The 23,068-nt window shown below is 62.3% G+C and overlaps 1 protein-coding gene across 1 annotated transcript; it reads right to left on the bottom strand.

Moving 5' to 3' along the window:
* Nucleotides 1-2,133: 2,133 nt before the first annotated feature.
* ADGRD2 (adhesion G protein-coupled receptor D2) lies at nt 2,134-18,097 on the bottom strand. Its single transcript, XM_076008436.1, is given in 21 exon segments — nt 2,134-2,391; nt 2,482-2,523; nt 5,995-6,115; nt 6,954-7,069; nt 7,146-7,279; nt 7,793-7,946; nt 8,217-8,319; nt 8,512-8,615; nt 9,304-9,437; nt 9,440-9,458; nt 11,484-11,589; nt 11,957-12,080; nt 12,599-12,733; nt 13,412-13,523; nt 14,631-14,912; nt 15,184-15,269; nt 15,646-15,744; nt 16,055-16,696; nt 17,020-17,232; nt 17,580-17,643; nt 18,028-18,097. Coding segments are annotated over 21 exon segments (3,084 nt in total). The 5' UTR covers nt 18,064-18,097.
* Nucleotides 18,098-23,068: the final 4,971 nt, after the last annotated feature.

Here is a 23,068-nt window from a genome sequence, read left to right as displayed (position 1 = left end):
TCAGGCCACCTGATTGGGGAGCGGTGACTAGAAGCAGGGTCAGGGTCTGGGGGCTGCACCAGGTTTGGGGGTCCAGAGGGTGGGGCCGAGGTGGAAGCGGCTCCGTTGCTACGGGCGGCCCTAGCAACGCACCCATTCAGCGGAGACAAAGGCGCTGTCACTGGAGCGCAGAGGCGCCGCCGCAGGCTCTTGTTCCCGCAGCCGCGACGCCGCGGGATGGGGGCGGGGCGGGCCGTGGGAGGCGGGCGGCTCAGGGCCCGGCAGCGCCCGCCGCGCCTACGCCCCTCGGCCTGCAGGGGGCGCGCCCGGCCCGTTTTGCAGAAGGGGAAGCGGCGCCTCGAAGGGACGGAGACACCAGCCTGAGGCAAGGGCCAGCTGGGAGGCTGGGGCCACACAGACCTCGGCTCAGACATGCCCACACCTACACCCACGGGACTGGCTGCGCCCGGGTCCCCCATCTGCGGGGCGGGCCTGACCCCGGCTCTGCCGCCGACCCTGGCTAGTTGCTGCTCCTGTCTGTGCCTCAGCCTCATCCAGCCACTGGGAGAGAACAGTGGGGCCTTTCCCCAGGTCCCTGGGTGAGAATCGGCAGGTGCCTGCCTGGGGTTTGCCCCGAGCCTGCCACAGTACCAGCTTGTACACGGGCCTCTTGCCCGGCGCTGGAAACAGGTGGTTTGAGGCTGGGGAGTGGGTTTAAGGTTGTGGGGACTCAGGCTCAGGGAGGCTGGCAGCAGTCAGGGTCCCCATGGCTCCCCTAGGGGACCTCAGTCCTCAGTCCTCTCCCTGAGCAGAGCCTAGAGTGTCCCCAGCTTGCCCGGCTGCCCACAGGCCACCCCACTATTGCAACCCCATCTGCTGTCCAGCTGGGGAAACTGAGGCTTGGAGGAAGGCACTTGTCCCTCACCGGGTCTGGAAGGTCTTTTGGATCACAGGGCATCAGGACAGAGGGCCTGAGAGGGAGGCTGGGCTTGGGGGCAGAGTGGTGGACAGAGAAAGGCAGGCTCCTCGTTCACTGCTCCTTACCCCGGGCAGCACCAGCTCAGAAAGGGGTTCCGCCAACAAGCCCCCTCACTATTCCCTATCTAGCCCCCTTCCAAGGCCCCCCGTGTGTTAATGGAGGGTTTCGGGCACCAGCGAGGGGTAGAGTTGGGGGAGGGAGGCTGGGTGTGGGCACTTTGCAAATCACTTCCATGCTGGTGCAGCGGGGCTGAGGGGCTGTCCAGGCCCAAAGGGGAGAGGGGAGCCCCCGGAGTTGGGAGCTATACCTGAAGCTTTGAACGCAGTCAGCTCCACAGCCTGAGGACAGAGGGGCCGTCAGGGGGCTGGGCGCCACTCCTGCTGCTCCCCCTTGCCCTGGGGGCCCTTGGCTACCAGGCGATGACTCCCTCCCTCCCTCCCTCTCTCCCTCCCTCCACGATGGCCTTGGCATTCAGGTTCTGCCAGCGTGCAGGGCCCTGCAGCCCCGGAACTAAGGACCGGATCCCAGGGAAGCCCCACTCCAGCCCTCCCCAAGTCCCTGCGGCTTCCCCAACCCTGGGGGCCACTCTGGCCCACTCTGGCCAGCCTCACCGGTCTCTCGGGTTCTGCGATGGGGGAGAAGGCCGTGGGGATTCTGGGGCCACGGGTCCCTGGCGGGGGCAAAACACTGCAGTTGGTGAACTTCTGGGAGACTGAGGCAGGAAGCCCTCTCTCTGCCTCTCCATCCTGGGAGCGGGCCCTCATGATCAAATGTCCTGAAAATCGGCTCACAGGTTTACCCCGCAGATGGGAGATGAGGAAACTGAGGCCTAGAGAGGGAAGGTGACTTGCCCAAGGCACGAGGGAGGTGAGCTGGAGCTACGGTTGGAACCCCTGGCCTGGCCTTGAAGCCATTCAACCCATGTCCTGCCTCAGGGCCCCAAACCCCATCGACTTGCCTGTCTCTGGGAGACCCCCGTATGGCCTGGGCACCAGGGACCCTGTTTCTTGGCAGTGGGAGGTAACAAGCCATTTCTAAGCCACTCCCCAAGACCCAAGGTTGCAGTTTCCTGAGCCTCAGTTTCCTTATCTTTCAGATGGGCTAATAGGACCTGCCCTTGTCCTCCTAGTTTTGCCTGAGACCTGGGGAAACTGAGGCACTGGACAGGGCTCGGACTAGAGGGTGATGAGGCCATACCTCTGAGAGCCATGTGTCTTCCAGCGGCAGGCGAGGCCACAGGGCTGCCCTGCGCCACCTCCCAGGGACCTGGGGGCCAAAGGCTGGCCGCCCGGCAGGTGGGGCTGCAGTGGGTCTGAAAGGACAGGGCACTGGTGCTCGCACACGCATCCACGGTGCCTGGGCCTCCCGCCCCACCGCCCCGCGAGCATCTCAGCCGCCTTCTTCTCAGTCATCCTCTGCAGGGCGCTCCGCACCTGGGGAACGACGGGGGTCAGGCCTGGGGGGCTGATGACCCCACTCCAGCCCAGGGCACCCCCTCCGGCAGCCAGCATGCCCAGACTCACCTCCCCATTGTAGGCTGCGTAGACCAGGAAGATGTACGGCCCCTGGAGACAGACCGCGTGGGTGGGCAGGTGCCACAGCCTGGGATGCCCCCCCCCCCACGGCTTGGCCTCCTGCCCTGCTTGGGGTCATGGCGCCGCCCCAGTGGTCGCCATGCCACAGCCTAGGTGAGTGCTGAGGAACACAAAGCTGCCCTCCTGCCCGCCTGGGAGGGGCCGCTGGGGCATCTCCAGGAGAGGGGACTAGGAGGGGCCTTGCCCCACCCAGCCCCATCCCTGCAGCTGCTCAGACCTCAAGTCTGCTCCTCCTGCAGCTCCCCAGGCCTGCCCCACCCGTACAGCCTCACGGGCCTGGGGGCTTGGGGATGGGAGGGGGGACACCTCCCTAAAGCTCCAAGGCCAGGTCAGGTCCTGGGACAGCAGACCCGTGAGTGCATTTTCACTGTGCCTCTAGCTGAGTGGCCTTCTCCTCCCTGAACCTCTGTCTCGTCATCTGGAAAGTGGGGATGAGGCCAGGACTTGCCTTCTGAGGGGGTGGGAGGGGCCAGGTGGGAAGGACCACACCTTGGGGAGTGAAGCCACCTCTGCCCCAGCCACTGTGCTACTGTGTCCACTGTGCTGGACCTGGAGGGGCCAGGTCCTTCCCACCAGGTCCTTCCCTCCAGGTCCAGCACAGTGGACACAGTAGCACAGTGGCTGGGGCAGAGGTGGCTTCGCTCCCCAAGGTGTGGGGACAAGAAGGCCTTGCCACTCACAAAGCACCTCACATTTGGGGTCTCGCTGGCCCCTCACAGCAGCTCCCTGGTGGGGGCTTTGTCCTCCCCATTTGATGGACAGGGACCCTGCAGCCCAGGGTGGGGACAGGGCAATGAGTCCCACGCTCCACTGTGACCCAGCGGGAGGTCCAGTGGCCCAGGACTTCCTCAGAGTCCTCCTGGGCAGCGCAAAAGGCAGCAGCTCCTGCCCTGAGGCTTGGACTGGACGACACAGGCTGGGGTCGTGGGAGACCCTGAGGCCTTCCAGACTCCCAGGCCTGAGGCTGGAGCCTCAGAGCCTGATCGTACCCCTCCTTGTCCCCCGGTGCCCAGGCACCAACTGAGATGACGCCACCATCAGCCTGAGACAGACTCAGAAGCCTCCCAGCGCCTGATACTCAAACTGTCCTCTTCCTGCAGCCTCCCCAGCCCGTCGCCTTTTACCCACTCCTCATCACAATGGCATCTTGCCAAACTCCAACCAGCTGCACCAGCACCTGCCCAGCACACTCCATGGCTCCTAAGCACCCCTGGGACAAAGTGTGACTGCACAGCAGCTCTGGGGCCCTGCACAATCTGGCCACACACCCGCTCCTGCCCCACTTCTCACCGGCCTTCCCACGTGTCTCCCGCTCTGATCCCACCAGCTGCCCTGGCTGGACACATCCTTGCCCTCTGCCCTGCAGCCATCAGGTGTTAGTGAGAATCCCCCCTCCGGAAGTGCCCACCCTGTCCGCCCATGAGTGGCTCCTCTGTCCCCACACTGCCTTGATGGTCCTTTGGCCTCTCAGCCTCGGTTGTACCACACTGTGCTCGTGTGGTTCTGATGTCTGCGTGTCCCTCAGGCTGACAGTGCCACAGGGGGACTCTGGGCTCCTGTGCACCGAGGTAGGCAGAGGGCCAGAGAGGGACCGGGCCGAGCTGGGAGGTGACACAGAGACAGCAGGTATGGCAGAAACAAGAGGAGAAGGGAAAGGCCAGGCCTGGGGAGAGCGACGCAGATAACAGGGCCCTGATCCCGAGAGGGTCACAGGACCAACAGAGGCGGGCCCAGGTCCCCCACCGTCAAGCCGCCCACCCTGAGGCCGCCTCGCCCTGCTGTCACTGGGAGGCCTCCCCAGGTGGGCCTGCGGGGAGGGTGACGGGAGGGAGCGAGAGGGGCCCCACTGCCGAGACGGAGAGGCAGAAATGGAAAGATGGGGTGTTGGGGAGACGGGGTGGGGCAGACGGAGGGGCCAGGAAGAGCCAGGTGGATCCGTGCCAGGAATAGCACCATGGCTGTAAGGGGAGAGGGGACAGTGATGGAGAGACAGCCCAAGAGACAGAAAGAATCTCCCAGATAAAATAAAGAGGAAGAGACAAAGGGCGAGCCACTGAGAGGAAAGAATGAGAGGGGAAGGGCGGGAGGCACAGCCGGTGGTGACGGTGGCACTGTCCCCATGTCCCCATGGCAGTGCCTCTGCCTGCCTGAGGGACACAAGCAGGGCGGGGCGCAGCAGGGACCTACCCTGCAATGTGGAGGGGCGCCTGGCAGGGGGCCGGAGGGGTCGCTGTGGTGACGAATGCCTGGCCCTGTCTGGGCTGCGGGGAGGGGACAGCCTCACTAGGTCACAGCTGAGGCTGAGCCTGTGTCAGGGGAGGGCGTGCAGCGCCCCAGCCCCCACCGCGCAGGCCCAGCAGGTCTCCGGAGGAGTCGTGCTTCCCTGGGAATGGCATTGCGCCCCAGGGCCCCTCTGTGGGCAGGACTGTCACCCTTCCTGGCAGGCCCCCTTGCTTTTCCTCTCTGTCTCCACACCGACCTGGCGAAGGTGGCTGAGTCCCCAGGGCTGGGGGAGACGAGCACACAGGCCAGGGCACCCCAGGACCCCGCAGCCAACACCCCTCCCCCTGCCTGCCTGTCCCCTCACTTAATCACTTCATTTCTTCATCTTGGCCATGGCTGCCTCCCCTTTCCAAGGGTGGCTCCATGGGAACAGGGCTTTTTTGCTCCCTGGTTTGCTGCTGTCTCCCGGTGCCTCAGCTCCTTCTCTGAGGAAAGATGGAGGGTCCCGTGGAGGGACGCTAGAGGGGTGTGCACCTGGCGGCTGGGCTTTGTCCAGCGGGGCCTGGCCTGCCCACTCTCCCAGCCCTGAGGGGCCCAGGCCGGGTCCCCCACCCCGGCCTCCCCCTCTTTCAGCACTCGGCCCCTTGGCTGCCACCGTCCATCCAGGTCTGGCCTCCCCACAGGTCTGTGAATCCCTTGAGGACAGAGGCCCAGCCGACCTCGTCTCTGTGGTTCCCGGACGCGCGGTGCCGAGGGGTCTCCGCAGTCCCCCGTCACTGCTCCAGCGGGCTCGGCCCCGGCTCCTCGCCAGACTGCTGTCCTCACTGACAAGCAGCTCACGCTGACCCCACGGCCGGCCACACACCCGGCGAGAAGAGGGCTGGTCCCCTGCACCCGCCTCTTGCGGGGGACTGAAGTGGCTCTGGCACAGCCTGGGGGCTGGAGTTGTAGCTGCTCCCTGAATGTCAGGGCCCAGGGAACCCAACGGTCCCTTTTCGGGGCCTCGGCTTCCTGAACTGCGCAGCGGCCACGCCGTCTTCCACCCTCACACTCAGAGCCCCTCCTCTTGGGAGAACGTCTGTCCCCGCTCCTGCTGAACGTCCCTCATGACGGAGAGCTCACCCCTGCTCAGTCCCCGACAAAGCAGCCACCCTCTGAGCTGCAGTGCGTGTTCGAGGACGGCCCAGCCAGCCCAGCCAGCCCAGGGCGTGCGGGTACCTGGCAGGCGTTGAGGCCCACGGCGGCATAGGCCCAGGCTGGGCCGTGGTGCACCAGGAGGCCGACCAGCCAGCTGAGGCCCAGGACAGGCAGCAGAACGAGCACGGGCTTCACCGTGGCCCTGTGGGAGGGCGGCGGGGCTCAGGGGCCGGGCGGCCTAGGGAGCTCCCCATGGGGCTCCAGGGAGCAGGCCTGGGAAGCACCCCGAGAGGGGCTGGAGCTGCAGACCAGGGACCACGGCCAGGCAGGACTTAGGTGTACCCAGAACCTTCTACTGGACTTTTTGTGCTCTTCTCAAAGACCCAGAGTTTTCATGAAGTAGGGGTGGTGGCACTGGGGAGAGGGGGTCCCAGTCCCAAACCTGGCTGGAAGGAATGGGATGGCAGCTGCCCAGAGGGAGGCTTGAGGCCTGGGCAGTGGGGCCAGGGGGCCTGGGGTCAGAAGGGCTCCTCCTCCCCCTTCCCCAAGGATCGCTGGGGTTCCCTGGCTTTTCAGGGACCCTCTGGCTTGGGCTGCCCTGCCCTGGGCGGAGGGCAGGTGGGGAAGAGGAGGGCCCGAGAGGAGGCAGGGCTGGGGGAGGAAGGCCAGCATAGGCCCCCTCTCTAGCAGGGCGTGGCCCTGGAGAGCGATAGGGGTCCCTAGAAGGCTCTGGGTCTTCAGCCTGAACCTGAGCTTCTGAGGATGGTGGCCTTGTCCCTACCAGACTGTCAGTGCCTTCTGTGGACAGTATGCCCCAGCACTGTGGCTGGCGGCCACACCGCCTCACACAGGCTCAGTGACCATCCCATGCACGACACACACGGCCACATGCTTACACACACAGACATGCACGAGCATGTGTAACACATGAGCAGGGACACACGGGCACACAAGTGCTCACTACAGCCTCAAGCACAGCCACACAGCCACATGCCTCGACACAGCCTCGCCGGCGAGGGCCGGGCTCCCGCGGGCCTCACCAGAGCTGCATCCTGACCTGCTGCTGCAGGCGGGGCCGCGGGCTCAGCATGCGGGCACGGCGGCGGGCGCTGGACACAGTGACCATCACCACGCGGGCCAGGATGCAGGTGTTGGCCTGGAGACCTGGTGTCAGCGGGCGAGAGGCATTCCCCCTCCCCACACGGCGCCACCCTCCAGGACCCCCAGCTCACAGTCAGCACGAAGAGCACGGGCCCCACAAAGGCCCAGATGGCGTCTGTGTGCACGTTGAGCCAGCAGTGTCCAGGGGCCACATAGTCACCGGGGAACGCGGCCAGGGTGATGGCCACAATGCTCACAGGCACGCCTGGGGAAGGGAGACGGGGCCTCGGCCGTGCAGCCCACCCTCTCCTCTCCAGGCCCCGCCCCCCGAGCTGCAGCCACAGCTGCCCCTTAGCGGAGCAGGGTTCGGTGGGCCTGTCACTGTGGGGGTGGCATCGGAGCCATGAGTAGTGTGGGGTGGGGAGAGCTGAGGCTAGACTGAAGGCCAGGGCTGGGCATCTATGGAGGGGGAGGGTGGCGACTGCTGGGGGTAGCTGGTCACGGACTGGGGGGACAGCACTGGAAGTGGGTGAGGTTGCTGGAGTGGAGCAGGGTTACGAGGAGCTGGGGGTGGGTAAAGTTAGAGGTCGACAGAACCGGGGAGATTGAGCTCGTGTTAGGGATGGGGACTGGGTGGTGCTGGGTGCTGGTGCTAGGTGCTGCTGGGTGCTGGCGTGCATGGAGAGGGGAGATGAGCACTGGGTAGTGTTGGGCATGGGGCAGTGTGAGATGGCAGCAGGGGCCTGTGCAGAGCACAGGTGGGGAGCAGGGGCCTCACCCCAGCCTATGGCGTAGTAGAGCCTCATCCTTGGACCAGGGCGCATGCTCACGGCCACCACCTTGCTCCACAGCAGTAGTCCCTCCACCAGCATCCAGGAGAACGCGACCAAAAAGAGGAGGTGCATTGCAGCTGTGACAGCCACACATGCCACCTGTAGGGAGGGACCCCCACTGAGGTCAGCCGTGGGCCCCATGCCCATGCCTGGCGTTGCCAGTGCAAAGAAGCATCTGTCAGCAGGGGGGATCTCTGGGTGGAGCCCTGGGCCCAGATCTACCATTGGGGCCTCTCTTCTCTGGGCCTTGCTCCTTCCCAGGGAAATGGAGCCAGATGAAGATGCGGCGGGGGGTGGGGCATCCAGAAAAGTCCACAGGCATTGATGGCCTGGGCTCCCTGAGCTCACAAGCCCACCCCAGCTGCCCACCTTGTTGGCCTTTGCCCACTCGCTGGCCATGAGGAAGCCCTCGGCAGAGGCCAGGGAGAAGGTGAGGTTCTTGTGGACTGTGGTTCGCTCCGACTTGGGGACCCTGCACAGGCAGAGGACTCGGTTAACCAGGACACCACCGCCAGCCCCCACAGCCCACCAGGCCCTGCCCCGCCCGGGGCCTCTGTGGACAGAGGCAGGGATGCGGCTCCGCGGGGCCAGAGGCTGCGGGGATGGAGGACGGACGCCTGACCCGCAGTCCAGCAAGGGGTGGGTGGGGCCCAGCGCTCCTCACCCCGCCGCCAGGAACAGCAAGAAGGTGGTGGCCAGGGCACAGAAGGACACGCCACAGCCCACGAACGAGACAGTCCTCAGCAGCGACTCCTCCTCAGGGCTCCTCTGCGGGGAAGGACAGAGAGTAACCCACTCCACCCGCACCTGGCCCGCGCCAGACCTCGCCGCTAGGAGGTCCCATGAGCCTCCCCGGCCTCTGTAGTAAAGCGGAGACGGTGACAGCCCCAGGCCTGCACACAGCACGCACTTGATAAGCGGGCACTTGCATGTCTTTCTCTCCTGCCGGATCTCCCTGAACTGGCCCCACTCCGCCCAGCTTCCAACCACCCAACTGCTACGAAGGCCATCAGCTGGAAGTGACCTGCATGCCCCTGTGGATGCGTCCCATGTGACACTAGCCACCCATGGGGGAGCCACAGATGTGTCCTTAGATGTGGATGGATTGTTTATGACATGGAAAAATATCTGTGCCCTGATTTTATAGGAAACATGCATTGGGTCACGTTTTTCTAGCGTGCTCACAGCACCAAGTGACCCCAGCAGTCCTGAGGCTCAGGCCCCGTCCAACTTCACCTCTCGGCAAGTGACCACTCAGAGTGTGGTCAGCTCCAGTGAACCCCCCTCTCCTGGTCTCCTCCTAGAGTCTGTCCCCCAATCTGTCAATGCTGGTGTTCCTCAGGGGCCTCTCTTGGCCACCTGTGGCTTTAGCTATTGGCTCTTCCCTTCCTCTCCAGCTGAGAACCTCCCCGGCCCCCCCAACCCCGAACACCAGGCCTCCCGACCCCGACCTCACCTGCACGTCGTACACCTGCAACAGGACGGCGAAGTTGGTGCTGTGGTTGCAGAAGCAGGCAGCTGAGTCCTGGTACAGGGCGGCCACGGAGCAGCCAGTGGTGGCCCAGGCCCCCCCTGTGTCCGGGCTTGGGCGTGGGGAGGGAACAGAGGGCTCTGAGACGCGGTGGATACGGGGGTGGCGGCCAGCAGCAAGCAGGGAAAAGCCCCCCCCCCAAAGCCTGGCCCATCGCTGCCCTGTCTCTAACCAGCAGCGTGACCTTGGCAAGTCACTGCCCCTTCCTGGGCCTCAGTTTCCCACCTGTAAAATGTGTGTGACATGCTCAGGACGGCAGGGCAGGGCTGACACCGGTGATGGCCATTTATCCCTGTCGTTAATTACTAAGCAACTGTGGCTGTGTCCGCACCCTCAGCTAAAGATCCGGGGAGGGAGCCGGGGCTGTTCCTGGACCTCCTCTGCCCCTTCAGACGCCCCCGGGCCATGCCCTGGATGCAATCAAGTCTAACACCCATTTGCCAGATGAGCCTCCTGCTAGGCGCCTCCTCCTCTGCATACCCCCTATGACAGGGAGCTCACTACCCTGGGGAACACCGTCCCCTGTCCCAGCTTGTCCTGGACTCACCCCTGCAAGGCAGATGGTGACTGGAGGTCAAAACCACGCCTGAGTCCTGCCTCATCCCCAAGCAGAGTGGATGTCTCAAAAGATCTCCTTATTTAAAAAACCTGGAAAGGGAAACTTACCTGATACTGAAGTTCCAGAAAGCACAGACAGGCTCCACCAGCTTCTGCGGGAAAGCCTGGGCAGGAAACGGACAGGCGTGTGCTCGCGTGTGCAGGGGCGGGGCAGGTGTGAGCGTGCACGGGCAGGAGGGTGGAGGCGACGCTGAGGACGCTCTGTGTTTGAGGGACGGGGGCTGGCCACCGTGCCTCAGGAGTGACAAGGGGAGCGAGGTGAGCAGACGTCCAGTCTCTCATGACGGGTAAGGTTGAAAGACTGGGAACAAGCTAAGGTGCCATCCATCGGGGAATGGGTGACAGGGGTGCTCCTCCCTCCGTGGGGTGCCCTGCCTCTGGTGAGAGGGACAAGCTGGCCTCTCCCTACTGACGTGGGGAGAGCTCCGTGACGCTGCTCAGTAATGAGCAAATTCACACCGTTATGCACGATGTAAGCCCATTATGTGAACACGTTAAGGCCCGTGACCTTGTGAAAACACACGGCTACCTTAGCAACGGCTAGGTCTGGGTTTGAGTGTGTTACGATGAACATGCTGGCTCTTTTGTAATTAAACAATACAGATTGTATAAGATGTCATTAAGCAGTGAGGAGACATCAGGTGGCCAATGGCACCAATCCCTATGCAGGCAGGGAAGGCAGCCTGAGCTTGGGACAGGGGCCTGTAGGCAATGGCAGTGGCCCCTCACTTTGTGTTTGCCAAGCCCTTTTTTTTGAGACAGGATCTTGCTCTTATGTCCAGACTGGAGTGCAGTGGTGTCATCAAAGCTCACTGCAGCTTCAAACTCCTGGACTCTAGTGATCCACCTGCCTCAGCCTCGAGAGTAACTAGGACTGCAGGAGTGTGCCACCACAGCTGGCTAATTTTTTATTTTTATAGAGACAAGGGTCTTACTATGTTGCTCAGGCTGGTCTCAAACTCCTGGCCTCAAGTGATCCTCCTGCCTCAGCCTCTCTAAGTGCTGGGATTACAGGCCTGAGCCACTGCACCAGGCGACAAGGCTTTTAAATTAGTCCCCTACTGATGGACATTTATTTTATTTTTATTCTCAGGAAGCACATGGCCGTGAAGGCCTGAATGTCTCTGTGCACACGCTGCAGCCACTGACTCAGTGAGAACACCAGTTTTCGGAGTTACACGGACCTAGAATGAAATCCCAGCCCAGCCACTTACAAGCCAGGGCCAGTCACGTCCCCTGCCAAGCTCCGTACAGAGCGAGTAGTTGGAGCTGAAATGGATGCCGCTTTTCTGAGGCACCTGGCATAAGGTAAGCGTACAATAAATCGCTTCCTGTCCCAGTGCCTTGAGGACAACAGGGGTAGCTTGTGGGTGAATTTCGTCTTGTACGTTATTAGACTTGGGTTGTCCAGTGAACACATACCGGGGCAGAAGGAACCAGGATCAGTGTACCGGGGGTGGCTGTCTCCCCAAAGTGCCACCCATTACCTGGGCCTGGTGCTGCAGGTGGAAGGTCACAGCCGTGTTGACCTCCCCAGTGACATCCCACACCTCAGAGGAGATGATGGCTGACCCCACCTGGGTGCGCAGGAACCTGTGGGGAGAGAGAGTCGTGCATGGCTGGGGCATCTCTTCCAGGCCCCTGTGTCCAAGTAGTATCAGGGGAAGTCCTACGCTGGGAACTGGGACACCTGGTTCCAGCCTGGCCTCAGGGGCCTGCTGGTGACTTGGGTAAGCCCTGTGCCCCCGAGCCCCACCACTGAAACCAGGACCCCCGACAGGAGCTGAGCACGTCCCACCAGCCACACCTTGGGCAGGCGCGGGAGCGTGTCAGTCGAGGGAGGGGGAGCGGGCAGATCCTGGACTACTGAGGACAGAGGGGCCCACCACAGTGGGGGCTCTGGCCTTCCCTGGGGAGGGGACACAGGCCCCCAGCAGCCCACTGGGTGGGGCCCACTCACCTCTGCACCCTGCTCGCCTCCTCCATGCTGTCAGAGGCCTGGGGCTCTAGGCCAGGCCCCGCCAGGGTGTGCTGGAAGGTTCTGGAGGTGAACCAGCTGTGGACCAGGAAGACTCCAGAGAGACCTAGCTGAGTGGGAGGGGAGGGGGCCCAAGATGTTACCCGGTGACTGAGCAGGCAGCACCAGTGGGCCCAAAGAGTAATGTTCTCCCCACTCTACAGACAGGGAAACTGAGGCTCAGAGAGGTTAAATGACTTCCCAAACTTCACACGGCCAGTAAGTGTCAGAGTCAGAACTCCAACCAGCCATAGTCCACGCGCTTAACCTCACGGCTCCAGATCCCCCTGCCCCTGGCCCCGATCCTGCGCCCCTGCAGGGCACCAAGGGTGAGGTTTGCCCTCCACCAGCCACTTCTGAGGGAAATGTGTGCAGTGCAGCAGGGGAGACTAAGTGAACACCACTGTGTGGTGGCTGCTTTTAACCTAATAACGCATGAGGCGAGTAGTAATATGTCCATCTTACAGATGAGGAAACTGAGGCACCGAAAGTTGAGGTGGCTCAAAGTAGCCCAGCTAGCGACGGTCAGAGCTGAGGTCTGGGCCAGACTCAAAGGGCTCCGGCCACCCCGCCACCCTCACCCACCTTTCCCGAGCAGCCGCGTCACTTCGCTAGCAGGGATGCGGATGTGGCCGGGTCCCTCCGGACGCCCTCCGGGCATCGTGAAAACGTAGTCCCCCGTGCCGGCCTCCCGCAAGCGCAGGCTCCGTACCTCCAGGCCTGGGGGCGAGCAGGCGCGGGCGGCCGGCCTCAGCCGCGGCAGGGCCCACTCCCCTCTCCCTGCCGCAGGGAGGCCCCCCTTCCTGCTCGGAGAGGTTCGGCAGCTTGCCCAGGCCAAATCTGGCTGCTCCGAGTCCAGGGGGAGCGGGTCCCTGAGAAGGAGGGGCCCTGGGAGGCAGGGCCTGAGTATCGAGGAGCCACCGGACACCAGTGAGCACCTGCAGGTTTGTGCCAGAAGTTCCACCACAGGTGCAGCCCCAGCCAATCTACAAACACTCACTGAGCATGGACTCGGGCCTGCCCTGGGACGCAGAGACCTCCCAGAAACAGCCCTGGTGGTCAGGGGGTGGCAGGTGGAGGGAGACAGTCCCGTTATGTAATTAGCACAAATGCATTAACAGGTATGTTCAAGATGTTGGGGTAACCTAGGTGGCAGAAACTGTCAGGAGAGAGCTAAATGTGGGGATTTAGCTCAGAGGGGGTGATGCTCCAGCAGGGTTCTGAAGGGTGTATAGGAGTTTGTTAGGAGATTGAAAGAGGGCATTCTGGATGGGGGGCACAGCATCGGCAAAGGCAGGACACAGGATGAAGTGTCTGGGCCAGTGCTCCCAGTGGCCAGGGCTCGGGAGAGGCGTCTGAGCCCAGATGTGAGGGCGGGGGCAGGGGTGGCAGGCTCACCGGCATGGCTGCGCTGGATGTGTATTTGGGGCCGCTCTGAGGTCAGCATGGTGCTCAGCAGGGGTGCCAGGCGCTGCACGATGCCCACCAGGGCCATAGGTCCCCCAGCCACCTGGGAGGAAGCTGCAGGTCAGCTCCTCCCACATACCGAGTGCCCCAGGCCTCTGCCTGCCCTGACCACGGGGTGCGCACTCTCAAGGATCTGTCAGGTGTCCCTGCCTGCCCCAGCCTCCTCTGACCTCTCCAGCCCTGTGGCCCAAGCCACCCCGTCTTCCAGCCAAACCAAAGGCCTCCAGCGCTCTGTGCCTGCTGGCCTCTCTGCCAACCAGGGCACGCTCTGCAGGCTGACCCATGCCTCGCTCTCCTTCACCGTGACTCGGTGCCACACCTCCAACAGGTGCTCAGCGTTGAGATGCCAAAAGGAAAGCCACAGGGCAGTGAGAGCAGGGGAAGGAGGGCAGAACACGCATTCACAGGACACCTACTCTGCCGGGCAAATCACCCAATTCATCCATTACCTCCTCTCCATTCCCGTAGCAAGGCAGCTGTGATAATCCAGTCTCCAGGGTGGAAAACTGAAGTTCAGACTCAAGTTTTTCCCAGTCTGCCACAGTGCCTCACTTCCCTAATCAGTTGTGGGTTTGCACACTTCCCAGGATGGGGAGCTCACTACCTGTCCAGGTGAAACATCCTATAGAACCAGCCTCCTGTGTTGTGCCATCTCCACCCTACCCCCATGCCCTGGTCCCAATTCTGTCCTCTGGGGCCACAGGGAGACCATTCCTGCTCCTTCAACCCCACAGATTTGCAGGCAAGGCCCATGACCTCTTGTTCCCTCCCATCTCTGGGCTGATCACTCCCAGACCTACAGCTGATTCTGCCAGGATGAGGTTTCCAACAGCTGCTCCATCTGGATAGCACCTCCCATGCTCTCCAGAGTATCTGGGCTGTTCAGGCAGACATGGTGGGCTAAGGCTTAAGGTGGGAGGCCCTTACTGATTGGTGGTTCTTATATCATTTTTAACTGCAGAAACTAGTGTCCAAGTGCAATTGCATGTGCAAATTTAACTTATAAAATAGACAAAAGAGGAGCTTCTCCCAATGGATGGTGAGATGGAGCCCAGAGCTGGGTGCTGACTCAACAGCTACACAACGTGCTGGTGGCAAGGTTGGAACCAGAACCCCAGGCCCCTGCCCCACCCAGCCCTGCCGGCCTTACCTCCCTGATGGACAGCCACGCGTCAGCCACCTGCTCCTCCAGGACCAGGCTGGCCACAGACATGACACTCTGGCCCAGCTGCTCCCAGGGCCCTGTCAAGGGCTCTGGCTCTCCAGCCCCGAGGGCCGTCACCCTCTTCAGGAAGCGCACAACAGCCAGCAGCGCGGCCGGCCCCAGCGGAGCCGCCTCCTCAGCCAGGACTCTCTCCAGGATGTCCAGGAAGCTGGAGGCCTTGGCCAGGGACAGGACCCCGTGGGCTTCGGAGAGGGGATCTGAGAGGAGCTGTGGACAGAGGAGCTGCTGACTGCTGGTCTGGCTGTAAGGAGGGGACTCCCCAGGGGCCACACTAGGGCTCTGCTGGGGTCTGCTTGGTAGGCACAGGTCAAACTTGTCACAAGCCCCCAGCTCTCACAGGCTCCAAGATAGGGAGCATGAGCAAACTTAATTCCTGCAGACACATCAGATGGGTGTCCCTTTACAGGTGAGGAAACAGAGGTACAGCGAGGTGACCCACAGTGCCCCCAGATTCTCCAGCCCCCTGGGAGGGGCTCACCACAATAGCGTTGGCCAAGGCATTGACTCGGCTGATAACATCCTGGCCGGGCCATGACCGGGCATCCTGCAGCCGCCGGTAGGTCTCTGCAGAGGAGTGGATGCCAGGCTGGGCCCTGGGCAACACCCCTGCCCAGAGGTGCCAGCCTGCTCAGCGCCCCCCACCACCATGTGCTGGGGGGTGGGGAGAGCACTTGACGGCTGTGCGTCTGAGGCCTTACACACGGTGCTCTAGATGGGAAAACTAGGCACAGAATGGCAAAATCGCTTGCCCAAGGTCACAAGTTGGGATTCATTCCAGGTCTGTCTCCACCCACTGCCCTGTGGTTTATAGTTTAGACTCCGTGGAGGGCCTGAAGCTCCAAGAAGATTCTGAATTCCCAGACTTTGCCAACTGCTCACGTCCCCCGCTCCCCAAATTCGAAACCGGTCCAGCGCAGCGCAGGAGCACAGCAGCGCACACCTGGCCGGTAGCAGCAGAGGAAGGGCCGCGACTGCAGGCAGAGCTCGGAGCCCTCGGTGCGAGGTCCTGGGTTCCATGTGGGGCATTCCTCCGAGGGCACTGGCCAGGGTGGGAGAGGTGTCAGGGCTGTCTCCTGGACCGCAGCGGTCCTGTGACACACCCTGCACCCAGGACGGGGAACCAGAAAGCATCGCCCCGGGGTTAGGGGGCGACAGAAAGATGGATGTTGCAGGCGGCCTGGGAGCGGACCCGCTCAGGATACACTGGGCGGACGCGCTTGCGCACAGGCGCCGCAGTCTGGGGAGGGCGTGGCCATGGTCGGGCGGGGCCATGGTTGGGCGGGGCCAGGTTGGCAACTGGTGGGCGGGGCCCTAGGTGAAAGGGAAACCCAGGGTCGGGCGGGCAGTACCCGGACAGAGCAGGCGCACCCGCACGGCGGGCAGCAGCGAGGGCGTGACGTCCAGAGCGCCCGGGTCCCAGCGGAAGAGGAGGCCGTCGGGGGGAGGCGCGCAGGCTCGTGCCCGGAGCAGCTGCGCGGAGCTCAGCGCCCGGGCCCACAGGTGGAAGTCGGTGAGGTTGCCGCTGAAGGCGTCACGCGCCGAGAAGCCGCCGCCCAGAGAGTCCTGATCCTGGCCCAGCACCAGGATGCCGCCGGGCGGCACCGAGTGGCCCGCGCCCAGCCCTCGCGCCCCGGCGCGCCGCCGCCCGTCGGCGAACAGGGCCCAGCGCCCGCCGCGCTGCTCCCACGTGGCGCACACGTGGTGCCAGCGGCCGTCGGCGCGGAAGGCGGCGAGGAAGGGCGCGTGGTGCCCGCGCACCACGAGCGCAGCGCGCACGGCGCCGCCCGGCTCGGCGAAGGCGCGCAGCTGCAGCGCGTTGGCTTGCGCCGGCACCGCGAGGGAGAAGAGCGCGGCCGCGTCCGGAGAGGCGGCGTCCCACTGCACGTGCGCGCAGGCCGTCAGCGCCCCCAGCGCGGGCAGGGGTGTCCGCAGCCGCGCCGCCTTGTCCGCCGTCCTCTCGCCGAACACCAGCGCGGCTGTGGTGTGCGCGCCTGCGGGGACACGCGGGCCAGGTCCTCAGTTTCCCCAGCCGCGCACGCGGTCCTGCCTCTGACTGCCCTTTGGCGCGGCTGCGGGGCCCCTCCCGGGCTTTGGGGAGCGTCCCCACCTCGGGAAAGAATAAGTGTGGACTGAAGTTCTCCCGGGAGTCAACCCCCTACTTCTAGTTCACGACAAGGGACCCTGGAGATCCAATGGGGTGTTATTCCAAGCTCATTCCGCAAGTATTGTCACGGTGGGTTCCCATCTCTGAAGATCACCAGAGCCTCTGCCCCCACCCATCCCCCCAGGCCGTCCCCTCGGGGCCCACACTCACGCCTCTGCGGGGGTCTCCGCAAAGGAGCCTCTCTTGGGCCCACCCAGACCGGGTCGCGTAGCCGTGGAGCAAGAGCGCCATTGGGAGGCTGCCGTGCTAGGTGGCCAAACCGCTGCTCACAGGACTCTCGGGCCTGCCACCAGCTCAGCCGCTGTCCGGAGAACTTGCACACCCCGCCTGCAGCCTCCACCACCGCGCCAGGGGCCACTGGTGCTGGAGGGCGAAAGGAGAGATGGCGTGGGAGGGATTTTGTGGGCATCCGACCCTTCCTGGGGTGGACAGAGCCAGGGACACTGGGCTTGGAGTCACTAGTCAGCTGAATCCTGACTCTGATGGCCTGGGGAGTCCTGTCCCCTTGCAGAGCCCGTTTCCTCATCTATGGGGCGCCAGGAATGAGATGGACACCAGGGAAGCTTTCAGCTCCTGGCCTTGTATGGTGGGGGCTGAAGTCAATGTCATTCTTCCCTCCCTTTGCACTCCAGGTCAGGGCACCCCTTGGACCACAGGTGGGCTGAGCTGGGCGAGGCGGAGTCTCTCTGCAGGGGACCTCTCACACCCACCTGTGGCCCAAGGGTTCCTTGGTTCACCTGGCGAGTTGGAGGGGGTTCCGGAAACACTCCTGATCTGAAAGAGAAGGCAAGTGGGGGCTGGAACAGCTCTCCCCCAACATGTGCAGTTATTGAATGCCTACTGTGTGCCCCACGGGGGCGCAGGGGAAGCAGCAGGCTGTGTAGTCAGACCTGGAGTCACATTCGTCCCCCCAGAGTGTGATTTTGTTGAAGTCACTTCACTGCCCGGAGCCCGTTTCCTCTTGTGAGGAATAAACACGCTGGTGCATGAACGTAAGAGGTGTAGCGCCTGACGGGCGCTTTCACTCATGTCTGTGCCAGGGGTTGTCTCGTGTAACCCTGGCAGTGACCTCATGATGTGGGGTGGCCACTTGGAACCTTCAAAGCTTTGAGCCCCTGTGGCCCTGTCCCCTGCGCTGCCCTCCCAGAGCGAAGGTACCAGGAGGTAGAGGACGCAGTAGCAGCAGGGGGCCATCTGGATCCAGCCTGGGCAGGTGAGGGACCGCAAGCCAGTGTGGACTGAGGAAGAAAGAGAAAGCAGCTCAGCGTGCTGCTGTGGCCCTCGGACTCCTGCAGGGTCATCTGACCCTTTGTTTGGTTCCCATACCCCACTGGGCTGGGAGCCAACCAGTGGGCAAGGAGCCCAGGATGGGGTGGCCCACCATGAGGGATGACATTTACTTGCACAAAGGGACGGTCTCCAGGAGCCCCTGCTGGACTGAAGCTGGGAAACGCTGTAGCCCTGGTGAGCTGGGGAGAACAGGGAAGACAGAGCTCGGGGTCCCTGCGGGGGGAAGTGGGGCTCAGGGCCACATGGCTGCCTCTGCTCTTTGGGTTCGCCACTCGCCATTCAAGGCTCAGCTTCGTCAATCTTCTGCTGAGCCCCGGGGCCTCACCTGTTCCCCGATCCTCCATGCAGCCACCTTTTCCCCTACTCCCCAGGCTGTGTCCCTTCTCCAGACCTTTGGCCGTGCTGTCCCTCCTGGCTGGACTGGCCTCACAGTCTCCAGTGGCACCTCCTTCAAGATTAGCTTGAGGTCGCTCCATCCACCCAACACGGATGGCGAGTCTGCCACAGCCAGGCGCTGCACTAAGCTGGGGATACCCTCCTCCTGGGTGATCTGGGGGTCACTCCTGACAACCTAGGGGGCTCCGCTCCAGCTCTGGCCATGCACAAATGTGTTGGGAAAACGCCGTATCCCCCCAGCTGGCCACCTGCCACCTGGGAGTCTGGAGCCATCACCAGTGATAATTCACTTTCTCCTCTTGTAGACACAGCATGAAAGTCAAACACGCCCCAAAACGGGAGGACTTGGAGGTTCACACTTTTTGCACTCCGAAAAGCACCAATTTATGGTCACTTTTCCCCTCTTTTAAACAGCACCTGCATCCACTCCCCCTGCCCCCAGCCCAGGAGGGTGGGGAATTGTAGGAGGCTGGTGCAGGGCTGAGGAGTGTGGCATGTGCTGGCGCATAGCTTGGGCTCGGTAAATGCTGGCTCGCTCCCTCCCTGGTACACTTTTCCCTGAATTTGCTCCCTCACCCCCTGGAGTCCACCTTTCTTGTTCACCAAACACGTTGACACCGGAGAGAGATGGGAAGTGGCCAGCCGCCACTGTGCATCCCTCCTCCAGAGGGGCGGATGGGCCTGGGACAGGGGTCTCACCTCTCTGCTGGTCCCTCCCCCGTTCCAGCCCCAGGTCCTCACCCGCTTTGCCTGGCCTGGCGCCTGCGGCTGGTTCGCCGTCTGCGAGGTGTCTGTGGGGACAGGGAGGCAGCCGCTGGCTCCCGGCTTGGCCTCGCAGCGGGACCAGTCGGTGCGGGATGGAGCTGGCAGGCCCCGCCCCTCAGCCCCGCCCTTCCAGCCTGAGACCCGCCTCCCGGTGGGTGGCAGGGGACCTTCAGTCCCTGAGCCTGCCTGTTATCACCACCTCCCCCCAACGCAAGGGGAGAGTCACCCCGTTAGAAGGGGCTACGTTGTGAGACTTTGATCCAAAGTCAACTGGTGGAGGCTGAAGGGTCCCAGGGCCTCCTCGTCCCCTCAGAGGCCAGGATGGTGGGGGAGAGGCTCTCAGTACCTGGCCTACCACTGAACTGGCCGCCCACCTCCTCTCCTTCACAGTCAACCTGCTGCGGGGAAGGGCTGTCATACCCATTTTCCAGAGGGCGACTGAGGCCTCTCGCCCCAAGTTAGGCACTTGGCCTGTGGCAGAGCCTGGCCTTGAACCTGATCTCTGGGTCGTCTCTGGCCATTCCAAAGGTAACGTAGGGAGGGGAGAGAGGGCAGAGCTGGGGGCAGGGGTGCAGAGGGGAGCTGAGGGTTGGGGGATGCAGAGGCGAAGGTCTCCCGTGGAAGCATGCAGCCGGGACTGGGGGTACACCTTCCTGGCCTCAATAACAGGGGTTCCTGGTGAGAGGGAGGTTAGACCGAGTGACCCCAGGGCCAAGGCTTTGGGGTCAGATAGATCTATCCAAGTTCATGTTGACTCTGACCTGAGGCGCATTACTGAATTTCTCTAAGCCTCAGTTTCCCCACCTGTAACATGTGGATGATAAATAATGCAGAACTCATAAGGTTGCTGTGAAATTTACATGACTTTGACTTAACAAGTGCCAAGGCCATAGCTTGTACATGATGCCTGGCACACCATCCATTTAGCTTTCTTGTTGAAACTTAGTTTTTCAAATAACCTGCTGGCAACACAGTAGTTTATTTTTTCCAATTTTTTTTATCATGGTAAAATACGCATAGCATAACATTTACCATCTTATGATGGTTTATTTTTAAAAGGAGGAGGGGCATCAAAGTGGACGATATGTTGGTGTTCAACGTGCTGTTCTTTCAGCTTTTCTCTAGGGTTGAGAATTTTCACAATAAAAGTTGGGACATAAGAGGTCACGGCCTAGGGCAGAGCTCCGGGCATTCCCCAGGTTCCCGGGCCAGCAGAATGGATTCAGGACGACCTGGTTCTCCCTTGCCTGTGACCCACCCACCCCCTGCCCAGACCGGGTTCCCAGAGCCAGTGAGAAGGGCAGGAAGGAGAAGCCCAGGGTGGAGCTAGCGCCATGCCTGGCATGGCTGGGCCTTTCCACACTTGCACCTTATCCTTCAAGGCCTGGGTTCTTGGGAACCCATTTTACACATGAGCATACTGAGGCCGGAGTGGAGGCAGGACTGGCTAAAGGTCATGCGGCTGGGCAGGGGCGGGCTCCAGGCCTCCTCCTGGCCTGTTCTTTCCGTTGGGGGGGAGGGTTCTGCCAGTCTCCTTGGTGCGCCTTCCCGCCCTCCTGCCCTGCCCGTCCTGGCCTGTCCCAAATCCCTCCCTGTAGCCCAGGTAATGACCTTCCCATCTTTGGCAAATCCCTACCCTGGGGCCCCAGCTGGCACCCTCCTTCCGTGGGCCACATTTCCCAGGAGTCGCTCTTGGAGATGGCCGAGGACCACGGAGAGGCGGGGGAGTCTGTGGACCCTGATTTGCGGCCCCGAGCAGTCGGGATGTGTTTGGGCCTTGGCTTGGCCTAATCTCTCGTCCCCAGAGCCTGGGCGGCATCCAGCTGGCAGCCGAGGGCCATCCGTCCGCTTTACAGGAGCAGCTCTGACAGCCCGTGTCTCTGCGGGCAGGGCCTGGTGGCTGCAGTGACTGATAGCCTGTGGGGACGCTGTCTGGGGAGCTGGGGTGGGGAGCTGGCAGGGCAGCCGGGCCCAGGGAGCCCTTGAGGGGGCACCTGAGGACATTTTGTCCCTTACCCCTGAGCTCTGGCCCTGCCTTAGCCCCTCAGCCAAACCTCCCTCACCCAGGTACAGGCATTTTGGAAGGAAGAGCCGGCAGCCGGGCGGTTTTCACTCTGGGCTCTCCACAGTCCCCACAGAATTGAGGCTGAGCCATCAACCAACTTTTATGTGACTTGGGGAAGTCACTTTACTCCATATTTTCTTCCACAGAATGTGGAAAATCACCACTTCCTCTCAGGTGGCCCATGAGAAGAGATCTGTATTGGGGTTGGTGTTGTTTTTCTCTGAGGGGACTGGCTCCTGCTCTGTAGAAAAAGTGGCGCCCCTCCCCCCCACCCCCCTACATAGCCCAGGCCGCGTATCCAGGGTGGCCCAGAACCAGCACCGCCTCCCCTCTTGCCTGCTCCAAGAATGATCGCTCTAAGATTTCCATCCAATCCTGTCCCTCCTTTGCTCAAAATCCTTCTGTGGCTCCCGAGTGCCTCCAACAAAAAAAGTCCACCCTTGTCGTGGCTGACACAGTCTACCCTGCCCTCTGTTCCCCTTCACCACGCCTCCCCTCTCCCTCCAGCCCGAGCGGGCATCCTTCTGTCCCCGCCCCCAGCCCTTTGCACGTGCTCGTCCCTCTGCTTAGGAATGGCGGGCACCCCACCTCCCAGTCTTTTCTGCTTCGTTTCTATGTATCCTTCAGGTCTCTGGGATGCCTTCCTTGTCCCCCACCTTAAAGTGGCTCAGAAACCCCCTGATTGCTGCAAATGGCCTGCCTGTTCCCCAGCCCCCGGCTCCCAGGCCGAGCCTGACGGCGAGCGCTTTGCATTTGCTGCAGGACTGAAGGAACCACCCAGCAGACTAGTCACGCCCAGACAGACGCCTGCGACTCTAAGGTTTGCGTGTGAGTGGGTGCTTCGGGGAGCGGGCAGTGGGCGGAGGACTCCCCTTGATGGGCCCCAAGGCCTGACACCCGCACCGCTGCTGTGGCCCCTAGACGTGAATCGCCTGTTTAGTGCCAACCTGTGGCCAGACCCTCCTCAGCCAGTGAGAAAAGGGAAGGCTCTCCCACCCACCCCACCTGTCCCCACCTGTCCTCACGTGTCCCTGGAGCAGCTCCAGAAGCTGAAAGCTGGGAGCAGCTGGTACAGTGGCCTTGAGCTGGGAGTCAGACCCCTCCCCGCCATCCCCCATTCCAGGCCCCTCTCTGCCACCAGCCAGCACACGGGCCTGAATCACTCATGTGTCTGCTCTTGGTTTCAACTTCTCTGTGACATGCCCAGCCTAGAGCCTGGCACACAGCAGGTGCTCAATAAATACCTATATGTATTTGGAGGAAGCCAAGAACCAGAGAAGGGAAGGGAAAGGACCCGTGGCCACATGGCCAGTCTGTGGCACAGCCTGAGCCTCCCCGGCCTTCCTCAGCCTGTCCAACCCATCTCTTCTCAAAGCTTAAAAATTATTTCCACCTCTGCCTGATGTGACTGCTAGTGGGTACAGGATTTCTTTTTGGGGTGATGAAAATGGTCTAAAATTGATTGTGGTGATGGCTACACGACTCTGCAAGTGCACTAAAAACCATTGAGTTGTATACTCTCAACGGGTGAATTGTTTAGTTCATGACTTATACCTCAGTAAAGCTGCTATTCAAAGAAAGAGCAATACTGTGGAAGAAACAGCACTGAGCTGGGAGTCAGAGGCCCTGCCCCTTCATAGCTCCATGAACTTGTCGAGTTCCCTGATCTGTGACCCGGGGTCC

The sequence above is a fragment of the Microcebus murinus genome, chromosome 12 (assembly GCF_040939455.1).
Source record: "Microcebus murinus isolate Inina chromosome 12, M.murinus_Inina_mat1.0, whole genome shotgun sequence".
Taxonomy (NCBI): Eukaryota; Metazoa; Chordata; class Mammalia; order Primates; family Cheirogaleidae; genus Microcebus; species Microcebus murinus.
This window is presented reverse-complemented; position numbering and strand designations above follow the sequence as displayed.